Below are 17,335 nucleotides of genomic sequence, written 5' to 3' on the forward strand. Positions count from 1 at the left end.
TACAGAGAATAAACACAATAAGAACATGTTTAATCTGTGGTAGTGTTAATTAAAATGGCACATTTCTGATGTATTAAAATTAAATACGATTGGCACACTTAATGATATTAGCGATTAGGTAATGCATTCAGCAAGTACTTTTACTTTTAATACTTAAGTATTTTTAAAAGCCAGGACTTTTTTACTTTTACTTAAGTAAAATGTTAATGTGGTACTTTGACTTTTACTTGAGTACATTTTTGACTGTGTATTTGTACTTTTACTTAAGTAAATTTTTTGAGTACTTTCTCCACCACTGGTTATTTGGCATCTCTGAGCATTCGATGAGTGACGGGAGTGCAATCTGGACCTTCCCATCCATWGATTCAATCTGAAATCCATCTGCCCTCTTGCCAGACAATTCAATCATGCCTGAGCATGTTCGAAGGTGATATGTGAAGGGTTTGCTCTTTACTTTAAATTGTTCAAAGAACTCTGGCCTAGCTAAAGAGCGATTACTCTGGTCATCYAAGATGACATAAGTTTTGATTGCCATGTGCCTGGAATGACTGGGATAAACCTTTGCAAGGCAGATTTTTGAACAWGATCGCCCCATTGCACTTGGACCACAAACTTCTGTACAACTGTTTGAAACRATATCCTCACTGACTTGACTGTCAACCTCCCCGCCATTGTCTTGCTGGGCTGAAGGAGCTTTAGATGACTTGGGGRATGGCTCAGGATGCATGACAGTATCATGATTTACACTGTTGCACTCAGAACACTTTAAGAAGACTTTGCAATCTCGAGCGAAATGTGAGACAGAGGAGCAACACTTAAAACAAATCCCTTTCTCCTTCAGAAAGGCCATTTTGTCACTGTAGGATTTATTCCTGAAMACCCTGCACCTTTTGAGAGGATGTGGTTTATTGTGTAGCGGACAGGTCTTGCTGAAATCATCATTGGTTGAGACATCAGTTTTTGAAACCAAAACTGGTTTGTTTGAGTAAAACTCCTACTGATTCCTCTCTCTGATTTGACAAATGTTACTGTGTTTCCTTGACTCATGAAACTTGGGTCATTTCTCTTCTTTGCTTCATAGCGCACAAAGTCAGAAAAGTAGTCAAAGGGAGGGAAGCGACCCTGGTTTTGTTCTTTATACCACGAGCCCACTGATATCCATTTCTCTTGTAGCGCAAAAGGAAGCTTTGCAATTATTTGTCTGATTCCAGATATACAAGTCCTGTGAGATATCCATCCTCTTTGGCTCCTTGGATCTCCATCAGTAAATCGCCAAGGTCTCGTAACCTGACATTATCCTTAGCTGAGATTGTAGGGAAGCTTTCCAGTCTTTGAAACAGAGACCTTTCAATGATCTCTGGAGCAGCATAACACTCACGTAGTCTCTCCCATGCTTTGTTCAAAGCTGTTTGAGGATCTCCAACATGAACTGAACGTAGCCGTTTACGTTTAACAGGAATGAGGTCCAATTCCTGAGTTGCTGTGAGTCGAACCTCACTAATAGCACTGTTAAAGGAAGAATACCAGGCTTGATAATTTTCAGGCTTATCATCGAAATGGTAAAGACCTGAACTGACAAGGTCTCGCCTGGCCAAAAACTCTGCTAACGGATCAGATGTCGATATTCTATTAACTGGTTCTCTAGACCTGGCAGCCAATGGGACATAATTAGAATAAARAGGTTGGCAGTCTTTTTCGCTGTAAGATTTTAGATGAGGTTTGGGTGAAAACACTGGTTCATGTGCTTCAACGTTTTCAGACTTCTCAGATTTCACACAGTGTGTTGCTTCTGGAATGTCCTTAGCATGTGCGTCAGCATGCTGTGGAGAAGCTTGATCTGAGTTCTTAAGGTCAATTTGAGACTGAACATACTCGCTAGTGCGTTCAATTTTCACCTTGTCCGAATCAGACATTCCCGTTTCATCCAAAACTTGAACTGCCTCAGCCTGTTCTAAGACTTCAGCTGCTGCTGCAGCAGCCTTATATTGACACTTTAACATTTCCAACTCTGTGTCAATTTTTACAGTTTCCAGTTGACTTTGAGCATCCCTTTTAGCTTTTTCTGCTTCTTTGACAGCCTTCTCCAGCTTAAGTTTAGCTTCATGGCTTGCATACGATGCTCTTACCTTGGCAGCCTCTGCTTTGGCTCTAGCTTGAGCTACACTGGCTGAAGATTTAGATGTCTTCGTACTGGAGGACAAAGATGACCTGCTGCTCGATGCCATTTTAACCACTTGAAACCTTTGAGTTTTGCTTTTTCACTGTAATGTTTTTATCAAGAGTGTATCAACTCTGACTAAACATCGAGTTAAACCACAGCAAATAATGAGAGGGAGACGTAGAGTAAGGTTGACCATTTACTGTTGGCTTCCTCTTACATGCTGCGGTGAAAACTGCAGACAAAATGAACACAAAACAATACAAAACTTAGTTCTGTGAGCAAACCTGACATACAGWCCATAAATTTAACATAAATATGTGCTCTGCAGTCAACTGAAATGTACCATGAGCGGTCRAATGAAAAAACATCAGTCACAATAATGACACATTAGCAGTTTAACAAAATAATATCTGGCACATCTTAAGTTGCATATATCTTAACATAAACATCACTTACAGCATTGCTTCAGCTGAGCTTTCCCGTGGATGACAAAGGATTAAACGCCGAAGACAAAACAACATCTAGCCATGCTTGCTGCAGCTCTAAAAAAAAAACCCAGGAAGCGACCGAACAGAAAGTCAGACACACACAATACAATGGCTCTTCAAAACAAAAGCCTTCAAATCCACTACAGCCACAAACAACCAAAAATGCCATCATACTCACTACATTCACATAATATCAAAGAAAAAATGCTGTAAAACAGCACAGTAACTGTAACAGTAAAAGTGCTGATCCTTCGTGTCTTTGCATGTGCTAAATGAAAATGGGCGCTTTCTTCTTCCTTAGATTTCTGCGGCAGCTTGCATCCATTTATGTTGCACTACTGCCATCTATCGGATCCTAATATCTATACCTCAAATTCTCATAAAGATCCCAGTATTATTATTTTTTTTTTAAATCTTCTTTTTTACCCTCAATGCTATTTAACTGATCAACAACATTCTCAAATTTCAATTCCCTATTAAAACATAATTCCGTTTTAATGGGCGCTTTCTTCTATTTCCAATTTTGACTTCCAATGATTCACTTCCTGCTAAAGAGCCCCCTGGTGGTTGAAGAAAAATCCACATATAAGCCGCACCAGGCTATAAGCTTAGGAAAAAAGTAGCAGCTTATAGTCCGGAAAATACGGTATATGAAAAAAAAATCTAAATGCTCTCTGGTATTGTTCAGGGGGCCGGACCAAATGTGGAGGCAGGCCGGATCCGGCCCGCGGGCCGTAGTTTGGGGACCACTGCCATAGCTGGTTGATGATAGTCATGTTGAATTCACTGAGCAGTCAATGAAAACATGGGCTTGTCCTCCACCCAAATTAGGGGATGCTCAGGGTTGTTCAGTATGCTGTCTATTATTTGAAACATCTTTCACTGAAAAAACAGTTTTAGATTCCAGGGCTCTCACCAGAACAGACATCCTTCTTTATTAGCTTGTTTGGTCTTTTAAGTCATTGGATCTGATGCTGCTACCCCAGCAGGAGATTGTTGGGGAGACTACACTCTCCATAACAAAATAAAACAACATATGCAACATCTTGGTGAAAAAACTGAAGACCCAGGCTTGCTCAAGAGGTACAGTCTGCTTTGTCCCTTCTTGTAGATGGCTTCATTTTTGCATTTGTTTGTGGTCTGTCAAGTATTCACTTATCCAGATGATTGTCAAGCTGCACTTCTGTCTTCTGGAGAGTCTGAAATAGTAAATTAGACTGAATCGCTTTAAATGTGCCTACAGAGATGACAGATCACAATCCTCACAGTGGATTGTAAGGATTGACTTCTGCTTTGTCCAGAAGTCAGTGGGTTGGCTGAAGAAAGTGCATGATGGCATCTTCAACTATAATTCTATGGTGATAAGCAAACTGCAGGGGTCCTGATATGTGTTAGTTTGCTTACTCAGGGGGACCAACAGTAGTCTCTTCATCCTCATTTCTGTTCTGTTGCTCCATGCCACATGCTCTCCAAGCTTTCGCTCAAGCAAAGAAAAAAACGATAATGTGCTTAGACAAGTATAAGTCTTGTAGTTGATGTTTCTAACATTTTCTCTGATACAGCAGCTGACAAATAGTTGAAATATTGGAAGTGCAGCAGAAAGTGAGCCATGGTAAAATTCTCTAGGTGTTATCATAAACACCTGGGTGTTGGTGGCCATTCAGTGAGTTGCCGGTTTGATAAACCTTTTCCTTTTTGTCCTTGGGCAAGACACTTCACCCACCTTGCCTGCTGGGCGTTCAGAGGGTTTGCTGGCGCCAACGCATAACAGCCTTTCCTCTGTCAGACTGGCTCAGGGCAGCTGAGACTACGGTCCAGTAGCTAGGCACCATCAGTGAATGTGTGTGTGAATGGATGAATGATTGAATGTATGAAGTGCTTTGGGGTCCTCTGAACTTGATAAAACACTATACAAATACAAGACATTTACCAGAAATTGATCGGGGCGTTGTATCAGGTTAAATAACCCTGATGATAATAACCCTATTCTCAATATAGACCACATCTTACTGCTAATATTTCAATATTCTCGCTGCAGAGGTATTTTATTCCCTTGTATGTTCTGAAAAGAAAAAAGCTTTTACTGACAAACACTGCTGATCATCTCTCTTATTTCTTCTTCTCCTCTTCCAATCTTGGACTCCCTGTGTTATCATTATACCATGCTGTGAAATGTTGGAGCCAAGGATACAATCCTGCAGCCATGTCTAAGTGAAACATAATTTTACACACACATCAGTGCTTGAAGTTCATCCATTTTATTTTCCATATTTCTCATTTACCAAGTAGAAGTGATAGAACAAATGGTTTGCACATCACCCTTCTCTTTCTCTGCTTTTCTCTTACTCTGTATCCACAAATCCTTCTCTTTAAAGGATTTGGGGTCAAGGTTGCATTGCATTGTAATTGTCTTCATGTATCTCTGACACTTCATATCCATCACTACACCCATCTGTGTGCTGACTCTTTGTCTTTTGGTCAAAAAAGAATAACTTCAGTTATTATTTACCTCTCAACTGAAGGTAAAAGCCTTCTGACAGGTTTAAGCAAGCAAACAGAAACTTAATTTCAGCCTGCTTATCCCTCTTAGCACCAAACCCCATCTTAAACCGACATAAACACAGCAGACATCACCTCCTGCTCTGCTATGATTACCAGTCCCTTCTTTTCCTCTGCTGATCTTTGCTCTTTTTCCCACCAAGCCCTTTGTTTTTTGTTTTATTTTTTCACTCATCTTTTTGTGATCCTAATGGAGCAGATCATGTTACCATGGAAACCAGGGCAAAAGGGAGATAGAGCCCTGAGGTAGTATGACAGGAAGATGGAAGTTAACATAACTCAGTGTGCGTGCGTGCGTGTGGGTGTCTGGGTGTGTGTCTGTGTGTGTTTGAAAGCAGGGATTCTGGATTCTGGATGTGAGTTGTGGAAAGCAGATCTCCACACATCTACAGGCTTCCATGTTGTGTGCAGTCTGTCTGGAGAAGTTAAGGCCAACCAGCTGCGACTTAACACCGCAGATTTATCACAAGTGTCTCAAATTAAACTCCCCATCCATATTCATCTTGTACTTTTCTTCTTTGAGGTATTAGCTGGAGAGACAGCACTGAAGCCACATTGGTGGACTGTTTATGACACCCAAAGCTTTCTGTCCTCCATCTCACTGCAGCCCTGCAGAGATGTGGAAACAAGTGATACAAGCTAATGGACAATTAATGGGGTTCTACACAGCTCAGCTGGTAGCTAAGTGCCTGCAGATCAAGCAGCTTATCATCTTTGTTTTGAGCGCGCGCACACACACACACAGCAAGACACAATTATACACACCTCTCATGGACATGAACGCCTGGTTGCAGTCCCCAGGCTTTTCTCAGAGTTTACACAAACTGTTCAGCTTTAAAGATGCAGTCCACTCAGTTGTCAGGTGAATTAGTGTCAGTTATACAGAGAGCATCACATGCTGCACAAAGCATGCCCAGAAAAGGATTAATAAAACTAGCATTAAAATGGAAAATATAGTTAGAACTCAGTTATGTAGAACCTTGCAAAAGTATTTATGATGTCTACTTTTTGATGTATGAAAATCTGAAAAGTGTGTGTTTGCTCATCTAAACAATTTTAAAATTTTTCCAGTTTCACATAGGTCTATCGCGATACACGATAAATCAATTAATCACATAATAAATTAAACCTATCGACCTCATTTTAATTATCGGCTTTATCGTCTCTTCCTGTCTTTTTTTCTTTCTGTTGATGACACTGAATGAAAAAAGGCTCAACTCCGGTGCTCTTCCTTAGTGTAATGTCCAGCACACACTACACGAGTTGTTGACGGACTGTCGGCCCATTTTCAAAACCTGACAGAAATCCCAGGTATACCGGTTTGATCGGGTTCGTCGTGCCGTGTGGTGTCCAGCCACATGGGCACAAAATAATGGCTACAAGTCCAGTTAACTAATTTTAAAACCATGCATTAATCAATGAATGGTTGCCACATGCATCTACCTGTGATGCATGTGGCAAGAGTCAGCGTAAAGTCCTGACTGAATGAAAATCATTATAACCTATTTTATGTCACGTTAAAAAAGAACAGCTGAAAACCTACCGGGTTTATCAACTGCGGTAGCAATTTGGCTCCAGTTCCTCCCCTTGTCATTTCTATATTCTTTGCACGAAATGTTGAATAAATATTAATGTTGGTTCCACATATCATCTCCAATGTCCTCTGGACTTCGGGTTGAGCCGTGTCAGCTGTTTGGGATTCCCCTCCGTAATTTCCCCTCAGAAAGCACAGAGGAGAACCCGCGCTTTCTGATCGGCTAGCTGTCACATTCAACGGGCTGCATTGACGCTTCCAGTCGGGGGAAATCCGTGATTTGGATCGGAGCGGCCACGACGATCCACCGTAACACACCACACACTGCAGGATGATCGGTTACCAAATCACCAGCGGCCAACGTTCTAAGATTGTCATAAGGGGAAAATAGGGGCAAAAAACCGTGCAGTATGAACTACTGAATTAGGTTGTCGGATGCGCCCATCTTCTCTATTTAAATCTCGTGATTAATGAAGGGCAATATAGTATACAGATTTCATATCTGCACTCTTTTGGTTGAATGCAGTATTTATTTCCACTTTGGCTTTATGTTTAGCTTTTATTCAAGCACGTTTTTTGTTAATGGAGACTGAGAATCCATTTTATTTTTATTTTTGGTTGTTTTGTTTATTTAGTTTATTAGTTCCAGTGTTATGTGTTCTTTTGAAAATAAAGCGTATTTATCTATGGCAGGAAATCGCATGCATTATGAGTCATTTCCATTAAATCAGTGTCAAAAGGTCTCAAAACAATATTATCGTTTATCGCAATAATTTTTTAGACAATTAATCGCTCTACAAAATTTGTTATCGTGACAGGCCTAGTTTCACATTTGGACTCAGTTCTGGACTTTGACTGAGCTATTCTACATTGTAAAGTGTATCCTAGAAGGTATCCTGTGATACCACAGCTCAGGTTCTACTACCTGATCTGTGGATCTGCAGCTCCTCCAGAGTTACCATGAGCCCATTGGCTGCTTCTCTGACTGCTCTCCTGGCCTTGCTAGTTTAAGTCTCATGCAGCTCTATGGAGCCTCCACAGTAGCTCCTTGTTTCAGATTTCTTTTATGTTAATCATTTTCAGTTTTCTCAAAATGCTTTTATGCTTAAACCTAAAATTAATGAAAAATGTAAAAAAATGTCCTTAAAGGGTTAGGATTGTGTAAAATTAGCTTTTTTGATCTTTACATCATGTTATAATAATGATGTAAAGATCAAAAACATACTTGGAGTGATGCTTTGAGGCTTTCATGCATGTTTTAAAAAATCATTTAATCTCTATGACAACCATTCAGCTGTGCCCAACGTTAAGACGTATTATTGAGACACAAATGAGACGCAGCTCCTCAGAGCTGGAATTTCTAAGTTTGTGACCTTCTGCTTCACAGTGCACCCTTCCACCATGACTTCCCAGTTCAGCTCCTTCAGACTAGCCAGCAGCAGTTAGGAAACACCTGGTGGAACTGTACATATGCTGAGGTAAGGTAAAGTAAGGCAATATTATTTATATAGCACAGTTTCAGCAACAAGGCAATTCAAAGTGCTTTATATGAGCTACTTCTCAGTGAAACGCTGGTAAACATGTTAAACATGTTGTAGAGAAGTGATGTGGTGATGACTTCCTGAAGGTGAAGAGTCAGAAAGAGCAGCACTAAATGAACTATTTGTTGTTGTATCAGGTAGTTTACCTGCCAAGCAGTGGCTAAGTGGCAAAACTATTTGTTTTGCTATCAAAAAAATTCTGGGAGTGATTCCAGCTTCCTCTTGATACAAGTTGATGTGCCCCTGAATGAAATTAATAATTATTGAGGTGACAGGAGCACACGTCTTTGACACCTGGGTGGTGGGTGTGTCGAGGTGGGCGTGACTGTCACTAAGGTATGAATGGGAGTCTTAATGGCGCGCTGGCTTTGTGTGTATGAGGAAGTGGGTGTGCCGGGATGGTTATAATTTCTGTTGAATGTGCTGTAATGCCGTTAACTGTTGGCACCATTTCATTGCTTGGCCTGGTCAGTATGTGTCAGTCTGTGTAAAGTCTGAAATATGACAGTCAAAGTGGAAGAAACTGGTGATTGTGACTAAACAAAGAAGCGGCCTGGAGTGTATCGAAGCACACGTTGGACAGTTTGAAATTCCCTGAGTTAACCCAGTGCGGCCCTCTACAACACCTGTAAATAACAGCTTAATTGGAAAATTCTCCTTGTTCATTGGGCCAACAGTGACTCCTAGTGGTTAATTTAAGCATTAATTTTTAAGAACGGTAGATTTTTTCTTTGTTTATTCTGTGGTTACCTAGCAACACCCTGCAAGATGAGACAACGTTACATTATAAAGAAACCCGGACAAAATCTTTAAAATAGCGCCCTCGGAAAGCAGAATGAGGTATAAATATATGTTATTGTGATTTGTAATAAGAAATGTTATAGTTTTATTTAAGAAACAGTAGAATGTCGCGGTTTATAAACAAAACTGTATATTGATGAGTTAAAGGACATAACGTATTCTTTTTTGTGTATAACTGAATATTGATATGTTGGTTTTATACAACGGTTCTGTGTTCTTTTGTTTTATACTACAGTTTTCACGGTGTCAATGGAAAGAAAGGTTGAGATTAAATTGCACCCGTTTGAAACTCCCTGCGTCTGGCTATTCAGTCCGAGAGGCCGCTACAACACCATTAGTTTGCTGCACATCTAGCAACTAATCTCAAGTTGTGTACTCATCTACATATTGGTGTATGAATACATCTTGGTGAAATACAGCCTGTTTACAACTTAAATACACAATGATAATGTGAAACTATAAATGGCTCTTTAACCTAGTTTAGTGAACAACCTATCACTGCTGTGCTGGTATAGATACAAGAATGAGGAAAGGACAGGAATGGCCCACAGATGTGGGACCAACCTGGTGAGATCAGCCTGCTGCTGGAGCTGCTCCTGGACTTTCCGACAGATCTCGCCAGCTGTGTCGTACACTTTGCCAACCTTAGTGAAGAGGGCGGCTATCTTGTCACTTCGTAGAAAGCCGGCTGCACGTCTCTTCAGAAGGTGACTCAGGCAGGCCTCGATGGCAGCTGCGGACATGAACAGAAAGTATGCTAGAAAAGGCAGGCAACCAAACAAAAGATGCAATATGTTCAACAGAATGTTTCTTTAATCTCTCCTGCGAATTTCAAAGAGAAGGGTTAGATTAAACAAGCCACTCCAATTTTAAAAATATTTATTTGCATTTTAACCAAAGTAAATAACTGAAACTGTTTGTGTAATGTAAAGTAAAAATGATGTATTTTGAATGCTAGTGATATTGGTGAAGGAGAAGAAAAAGAGAAACATGATGTGCTATTGGCACTTCAAAAAATTGGTGAAGGATATCACAAAAGGTAGAATTTCTTCAGTGAGGTAAGCAACATATTTTTGAAAACATTTTCCTTGTTCTTACTTATTCTCAAGCAATGTTTGAAATCATGTTGCTAGGTAAAGAAGCTGCATATAAACCTTGCGTGTGTACATTTCTTGTTACAGGTTATATATATATATATATATATATACATATATATATATATATATATATATACAGGTCCTTCTAAAAAACTTAGCATATTGTGATAAAGTTCATTATTTTCCATAATGTAATGATAAAAATTAAGCTGTCATATATATTTCAGTTGGTGTGATTCATTGCACACCAACTGAAATATTTCAGGTCTTTTATTGTTTAAATACTGATGATTTTGGCATACAGCTCATGAAAACCCAAAATCCCTCTCAAAAAAATGGCATATTTCATCCGACCAATAAAAGAAATGTGTTTTAATACCAAAAAAGTCAACCTTCAAATAATTATGTTCAGTTATGCACTCAATACTTGGTCAGGAATCSTTTTGCAGCCTTAAATGTGGCGTGGCGTGGAGGCAATCAGCCTATTGCACTGCTGAGGTGTTATGGAGGCCCAGGATGCTTCGATAGCAACCTTAAGCTCATCCAGAATGTTGGATCTTGCGTCTCTCAACTTTCTCTTCACAATATCCCATAGATTCTCTATGGGCTTCAGGTCAGGAGAGTTGGCAGGCCAATTGAGCACAGTAATACCATGGTTAGTAATACCAGTGGTTTTGGCACCGTGAGTAGGAGCCAGGTTGTGCTGAAAAATTAAATCTTCATCTCCATAAAGCTTTTCAGCAGATGGAAGCATGAAGTGCTCCAAAAACTCCTGATCGATCCTTTTCCACAATCTTCCTCAGGGTCCGGTCACCTCTTCTTGTTGTGCAGCGTTTTCTGCCACACTTTTTCTTTCCCACAGACTTCACACTGAGGTGCCTTGCTACAGCACTCTGCCAACAGCCTATTCGTTCAGAAATTTCTTTCTGTGTTTTACCCTTACTGAGGGTGTCAATGATGGCCTTCTGGACAGCAGTCAGGTCAGCAGTCTTACCCATGATTGCGGTTTTGAGTAATGAACCAGGCTGGGAATTTTTAAAAGCCTCAGGAATCTTTTGCAGGTGTTTAGAGTTACTTTGTTGATTCAGATGATTAGGTTCATTGCCCGTTCAGAGAACCTTTTCATGATATGCAAATTTTTTGAGACAGGGAGTTTGGGTTTTCATGAGCTGTATGCCAAAATCATCAGTATTAAAACAATAAAAGACCTGAAATATTTCAGTTGGTGTGCAATGAATCTAAAATATATGRCAGTTTAATTTTTATCATTACATTATGGAAAATAATGAACTTTATCACAATATGCTAATTTTTTGAGAAGGACCTGTACCCAGAACAAGAATCAAACCTATCAGTTAAAACACAAAGATCCTGAGGATTTCACTCATTCCAGAGCAGAAATTAGAACAAACTTAGGCCCTGTTTACACGACAACAACTTTGCATGAAAACGGAAGAGTTTTGTTGCGTTTGTAGTGTACATTTACATGAAACCACCAAATGTTTTCTTTCAGGTTCCAGAGTGCAATGTTTCTGAAACGTACCAGTGTCCGTTGTCTTGTTAACAGAGTGGCGCAAAAAGTGGACATGCAGCGCATGCAACGCATAGGGGKGCTGCACCAGAGGGGGCGTCAAAACCCCGTCTGGAGGGGGCGCCGCGCCGATGATGTGTTATCCACTTGCGCTCCTTCACCTCATGCCCATAACGATGTAGCGAGGTTTACCTTTCATGTACCTTCGTGTCGGAGGGGGGGAGGGGTAGAGCGAGCATACCCAGGTGAAAAAAAAGTATACTTTAGTATATTTCAGACATACTTAAATTTGTGAAAGTACACTTTAAGTATACTAAGTATTAAGTGTACTACCTATAAGTATATCTGAAGTATACTAAAAGTATACTTGTACCAATTTTGAAATTAGAACTTTAAACATACTTAAACATAATTGTACCAAAATACACTTTTAATATATTAAATAAAAGTATACTTTAAGTGAACAAAATATATATTTGCCCAAGTCGAAATATACACTTTAAGAATATTTAAAATATATTTTGTGTATATTTAAAAATATATGCTCAAAATAGAATTTTTTAAAATTTACTTAACACTACTTTAAATTATTAATTTCAGTATGTTTTAAATTACATCTCAGTGTAAATTTTAGGCTAATAAAGTTTGCCTTTTTTTAACTTCTTTATTTAACCAGGTGAACCCCGTTGAGATCCAGATCTCATTTTCAAGAGGGACCTGGGCTGCAACACGCAGCAACCTGGTTACAAAATAAGACTAATTAATACATATGCAGTAGTATGTCTTTTAGGCACCTTTAAAGCGCGTTTAATGTAATATGTAGGCATACTTTTTAAGCATCTAAAAAGTATGAATGTTTAAGTGCCTTAATAATCTTTTACTATTTATTAAAATTGCATACAATAAAAAAATTATAATCATGATATAATGCTTAAAAAAGTACCCAATCCATTTTCAGATGTGTGATGTAAAACCTTATAATCAACGGCATTAACTCCAGTTCACACTCCAGACCAGATGGTGGCGGTATTGCACATTTTAATTTTTTTTAAACGCCACAAAGAGAAGAAAAAACTTGAACGCGGGGAACATAGACATAATATAAGAATAGACGCCTCATGGACCGCTCTCACCTATTGTGTCGCTGACAAGATTTAGGGCGGCCATCTTGGAGCGGTCCACCACTCCACTCAGCGGTATGTGTGTTTAGCAGGCACAATGAGGTATCAGCGCATTTAATCGATCATAACACGCTTTTTTGTTACTGGATATAAACAATTGTATTTTTTAAGTATGCTTTTAATACATAGTTCACTATATTTAAATATGCTTAGTGGCTTTAACAATAGAAAAGGAATGGAATATTCTGATATTGATGTATGATGAGCATTTTACAAAGCACACAGCCGTTCATAATTTATTTAATAAATTATTTAGTAATATCAATACATATTTATATAACTATACAAACACAAATAAATAATGATCAATACTGAATAATATATATTGGATACATGTTTATATGTATGTATCCAATATATATGTATACATACATGTATGTATGTATACATCTATCTTTCTATCTATCTATACACACATATATATATATGTATGTATGTATGTATGTATGTATGTATGTATATGTTTTCCAGCAGACGAGTACTAGCTTCAGAGTGATTCAGCAGCTGAGATTGAGTCCAAAATCCGATGCGAGATTCATCCGTTCCGCAGTAAATCCGTCTCTCTTTAAAGATATCTCCCACTTCTTCCTCACGTCGTGTCTTTATGAAACCTTCAAAACAAAAAAGATTTGGGATGTATCTTACTTTTGACAGAGTGAAAGAATTACATATAAATAATGGTCTTTACCACCTGTTTAAACTTTGCTGGTGAAAGTTATAACACATAATATAAGTTTTATAATATATGTTACATTGTTTCATTTCTAATGTAGGCTCTTGTGTCAGATAATCTAAGCCAATGTTAGAGAATAATAAAAATTTTTAGATTTAAGGAATCTCAGTTTGCCTTCATAGCAGGGCTGAACCCCAGTATTACACCTAGCACTATAGCTAATATTAGCTGGTATCTCACCGGTGGACATAAATACAGTAAAGTAATATTCTAATCACAAAATATACACAATAATATGTCCATCTTACTTGTGAAATGTTGTTTGTGGAGCCCTCACATCAATAGTCTATCGATTCGAACAACAATATCCCTCAGTGCTGAGGCATCTTCTGCTGTTTTGGTTGAGTAAAGTAGGAGGGACGACTGCTCCAAGATGACCGCCGTATTTCCTGCGCCGGAAATTAAGTGCCTTAATAATCTTTTACTATTTATTAAAATTGCATACAATAAAAGAATGATAATCATGATGTAATTTTTAAGAAAGTGTCCAATCCATTTTCAGATGTGTGATGTAAAACCTTATAATCAACGGCATTAGATCCAGTTCATACTCCAGACCAGATGGTGGCGGTATTGCACATTTTCATTTATTTAAAAAACGCCACAGAAGAAAAAATTGAACGCAGGGAAGATAACAGACGCTGTTCAAATTCGTCATTGTTACTCGCATAATATGTATTGCCTTCAAAGTAGAGAGGGCCTTGACAATAGTTAGTAATTTTGGTAAATTCAAGCTGGTGACGTCCTAGTCCGAGTTAGACGACAACACAACGGGACAACAACCGCTGGAAATGAAATATGTGTCACAAAAGGAGCCCGGAGGGATGAAGACTGCTAAGTGTTGCTAGCTGGTGGTAAGTTTGCTTATTAATTATCTTCGTTTAATTATAAACAATGAGGTAAAGATATATAACTTATGTTGGTTTCATAAATAATTATTTGATCAATTTTATTGTGACATGTATGATTATTACAATAGGAATCATTCAGCTTCATGTTATAACTGCATTGAGGCTGTTTGTTGCGACTTCAGTGTTTTTCAACGTTTTTGAGCCAAGGTACATTGTTTTAATTGAAAAAATCACAAGGCACACCACCAACCAAAACTGTAAACAAAGATACTCTGTAGCCCCCTTTATTACATATATTGTCATTCTTATCAAAGTGTCTTGAATGAGAATCAAATAACACAAAAATTTATTTTTATCATTTTTTACATTTCTCATTTCAAATTGCACTTAACATGTCCACTTCAAAAATACACCTAAACAGTGCCACAACACTGTCGTGTGTGATGCATGAATGTAGTAACATTCATTCCTCCCCCCACCCCCACGGAAACTTACATATATCAGCCGCACCGGGCTACAGGCCGCTGGTATCTCTGCCGCTCTCGGTTTCCCATAAGGACCCAGCAGAGGGCTGCGTCCTAATAACTGCTGGATACATTAAGAACGGTTTTGTTCATGCCGAGTTTACGTGCAGTGGCTTTATTTCCTTCCTGTACTGCCAGATCGATACTCCTCAACTTAGAAGTTGCATCGTATGAGTTTGAAAACATTTCTCCATCGTGCCTGCTGCTAGCATGTGCTTGTTCTAAATGAAAATTTGCGCATTCTTCTTTGATTTCCAATTTTGACTTCCAATGATTCACTTCCTGCTAAAAAGCCCCATGGTGGTTCAAGAAAAATCCACAGAAAAGCCGCATGTTCAAAGTTTAGGAAAGAAGTAGCAGCTTATAGTCCGGAAAATACGGTAGGTGAAATTGGATAATTTCCACGGCACACCTGACAATCACTCACGGTACACTAGTGTGCCGCGGCACAGTGGTTGAAAAACACTGCTTTAATTCATAAACTTAGCCTGGTTTTAATTAAGCTCGATAAGACAAAGAGACTTTGATATTGTGAGGTTGTTGTTATAACTCGTTCATCAATGTTTTTATCTTCAACATATGTTGCAGTCTAAGCAAATGAGGATGAAAGATGAAGCCAGAGAAATCAGGTGTTAGGAAACTAAAGACTTTCCTGTCTCAGAAGAAGTTCTGGCTCCACAACCAGATCAACAACCAGCTCTGAAGATGAACCTTCACATAGTCTTCATGATGTAAGTTTGTTTTTGTTATTTCAATGAGGAGCTTGCTACATTTTCAACAACAAAAACTGGTGTGTTACCAACACCAAGTGATTAATAAACATGATTTGATTTATAGATAACTGGAAAGAATTTTTCTCCTTGTTAATCTAACATTTCTTTTTCATACATTTTATTTAGTTGTTGGCTTTCAGAGCCCTGTGATGGACTGGTGAACTGTCCATGGTGAACCCTGCCTCTCATCTGATGGCTGCTGGAGATGGGCACCACCAGCCCCCTCACCACTCTGCAAGGATCAGTGTGTTCAGATTATGGATGGAAAGATTTTAAGGTAGTTTGCCTCCTTAAGTCCACATTTAAAACAGCTTCATAGTTAATGCCAACATCAACTGACTCTGACATTGCTGACTATTTTTTCTACTTTTAACATAAACAGGCAAAGAAGACACCCAGAAATGACACTTTGATTTCTGTTTTGGGGGGTTTTAGTTTTTTTTTTTTAGCTATGGTCTTAAACTTTTGATCAACTGAAAAAAATCATGTTTGAGTGTAAATGCAGTTTTCAATTAATTCCCCCACAAAAGTTTTTGTCTCTTACGCTGATTTCTTCTTTTAACATTGTGAATCTCTACTTAGAACCTTCTTAAGATCCAACAGCGCAAAATGCAAATTCTTGCAGTTTTTTAACTGGTCTTAAGATTTTGATCAGGAGAGTATTATTCAGGTGGATGTTAACACATAAATCGGTGCTCCCCCCACTCGAAGGCAGGTACGTGAAGGAGCATACACGCTACATTTCTCAGGTGGATGTGTACACAACATATGCTTGCTTTCCCCCCGAAGGTACATGAAAGGTAAAACTCGCTACATTTACCCCGTTATGGGCGCGAAGTGGAGGAACGTAAGGGCGCTCAAGTGGATGCAAACACATCATCAGCTCACCGCCTCCTCCAGACGGGGTTTTAACGCCCTCTCTGGTGCAGCGCCCGTATGCGTTGCATGCGCTGCATGCCCACTTTTTACCCCACTGTCTCTATGGGTCATTTAGAAAGGACAGGCTAGCAGTGCGTGAATTAAAGGTAGCAAAAGGAATTAATGTCCATCACTATGTTTTACATTATAATGCACCCCTTTTGTCTGTGTTTAAGCACTTTCCTTCCTGTAAGGGCCATTTTTCCAACAAATGTTATGTTATGAGGACCCACTGCTCCTTATTGGGTCCAAAGCCTGGACCCAAGAAGAAGAAATGTGTGTGGGTTACAGATTTGGGTTAATGTTAGGCATCTATTGGTCATCATTAGGTTAAGTGTAAGCGTCAAAATTAGACTATAGAAATTAATGAAAAATGAATGGAAATCAATGAAAAGTCATTGTGAAGATAGAATAACATACATATGTGTGTATGCATTTGTGTATGTGTGTGTATAGTCTTACATTAGCTTTCAGATGGGAATCAGTGATTAGAGAGTTGAAGAGGAGGGTTAGATGAAACATTAGGGCTCGGTTGTTTCTAGGGAAACGCCAGAATGGAGCAGGATGTAAGCAGCTCTCCCATGGAAGTAGTTATATCCCACTCCTCTAATTCTACTGCTCTCTCTCTCTCTCTCTCTCTCTC

The 17,335-nt window shown here is 38.9% G+C and overlaps 2 protein-coding genes across 7 annotated transcripts in view; both read right to left on the minus strand.

The window, feature by feature from the left end:
* Positions 1–17,335, minus strand: part of sgsm2 (small G protein signaling modulator 2) — a 180,538-nt gene that overhangs the window by 83,781 nt on the left and 79,422 nt on the right. For all 6 annotated transcript variants that reach the window (XM_008425221.2, XM_008425222.2, XM_017308193.1 and 3 more), the window contains one exon: positions 9,649–9,817. In XM_008425221.2, the coding sequence (XP_008423443.1) occupies positions 9,649–9,817 (169 nt within the window). The remainder of the gene's footprint in view (positions 1–9,648; positions 9,818–17,335) is intronic.
* On the minus strand, positions 288–2,914 carry LOC108166819 (uncharacterized). Its single transcript, XM_017308195.1, has 2 exons — positions 2,618–2,914; positions 288–2,393 (listed from the first exon to the last, which is right to left on the minus strand). Exon 2 carries the CDS (start codon positions 2,223–2,225, stop codon positions 1,194–1,196), a length of 1,032 nt encoding a protein of 343 aa, XP_017163684.1. The 5' UTR covers positions 2,226–2,393; positions 2,618–2,914; the 3' UTR covers positions 288–1,193.

Source organism: Poecilia reticulata, linkage group LG13 (assembly GCF_000633615.1).
Source record: "Poecilia reticulata strain Guanapo linkage group LG13, Guppy_female_1.0+MT, whole genome shotgun sequence".
Classification (NCBI taxonomy): Eukaryota; Metazoa; Chordata; class Actinopteri; order Cyprinodontiformes; family Poeciliidae; genus Poecilia; species Poecilia reticulata.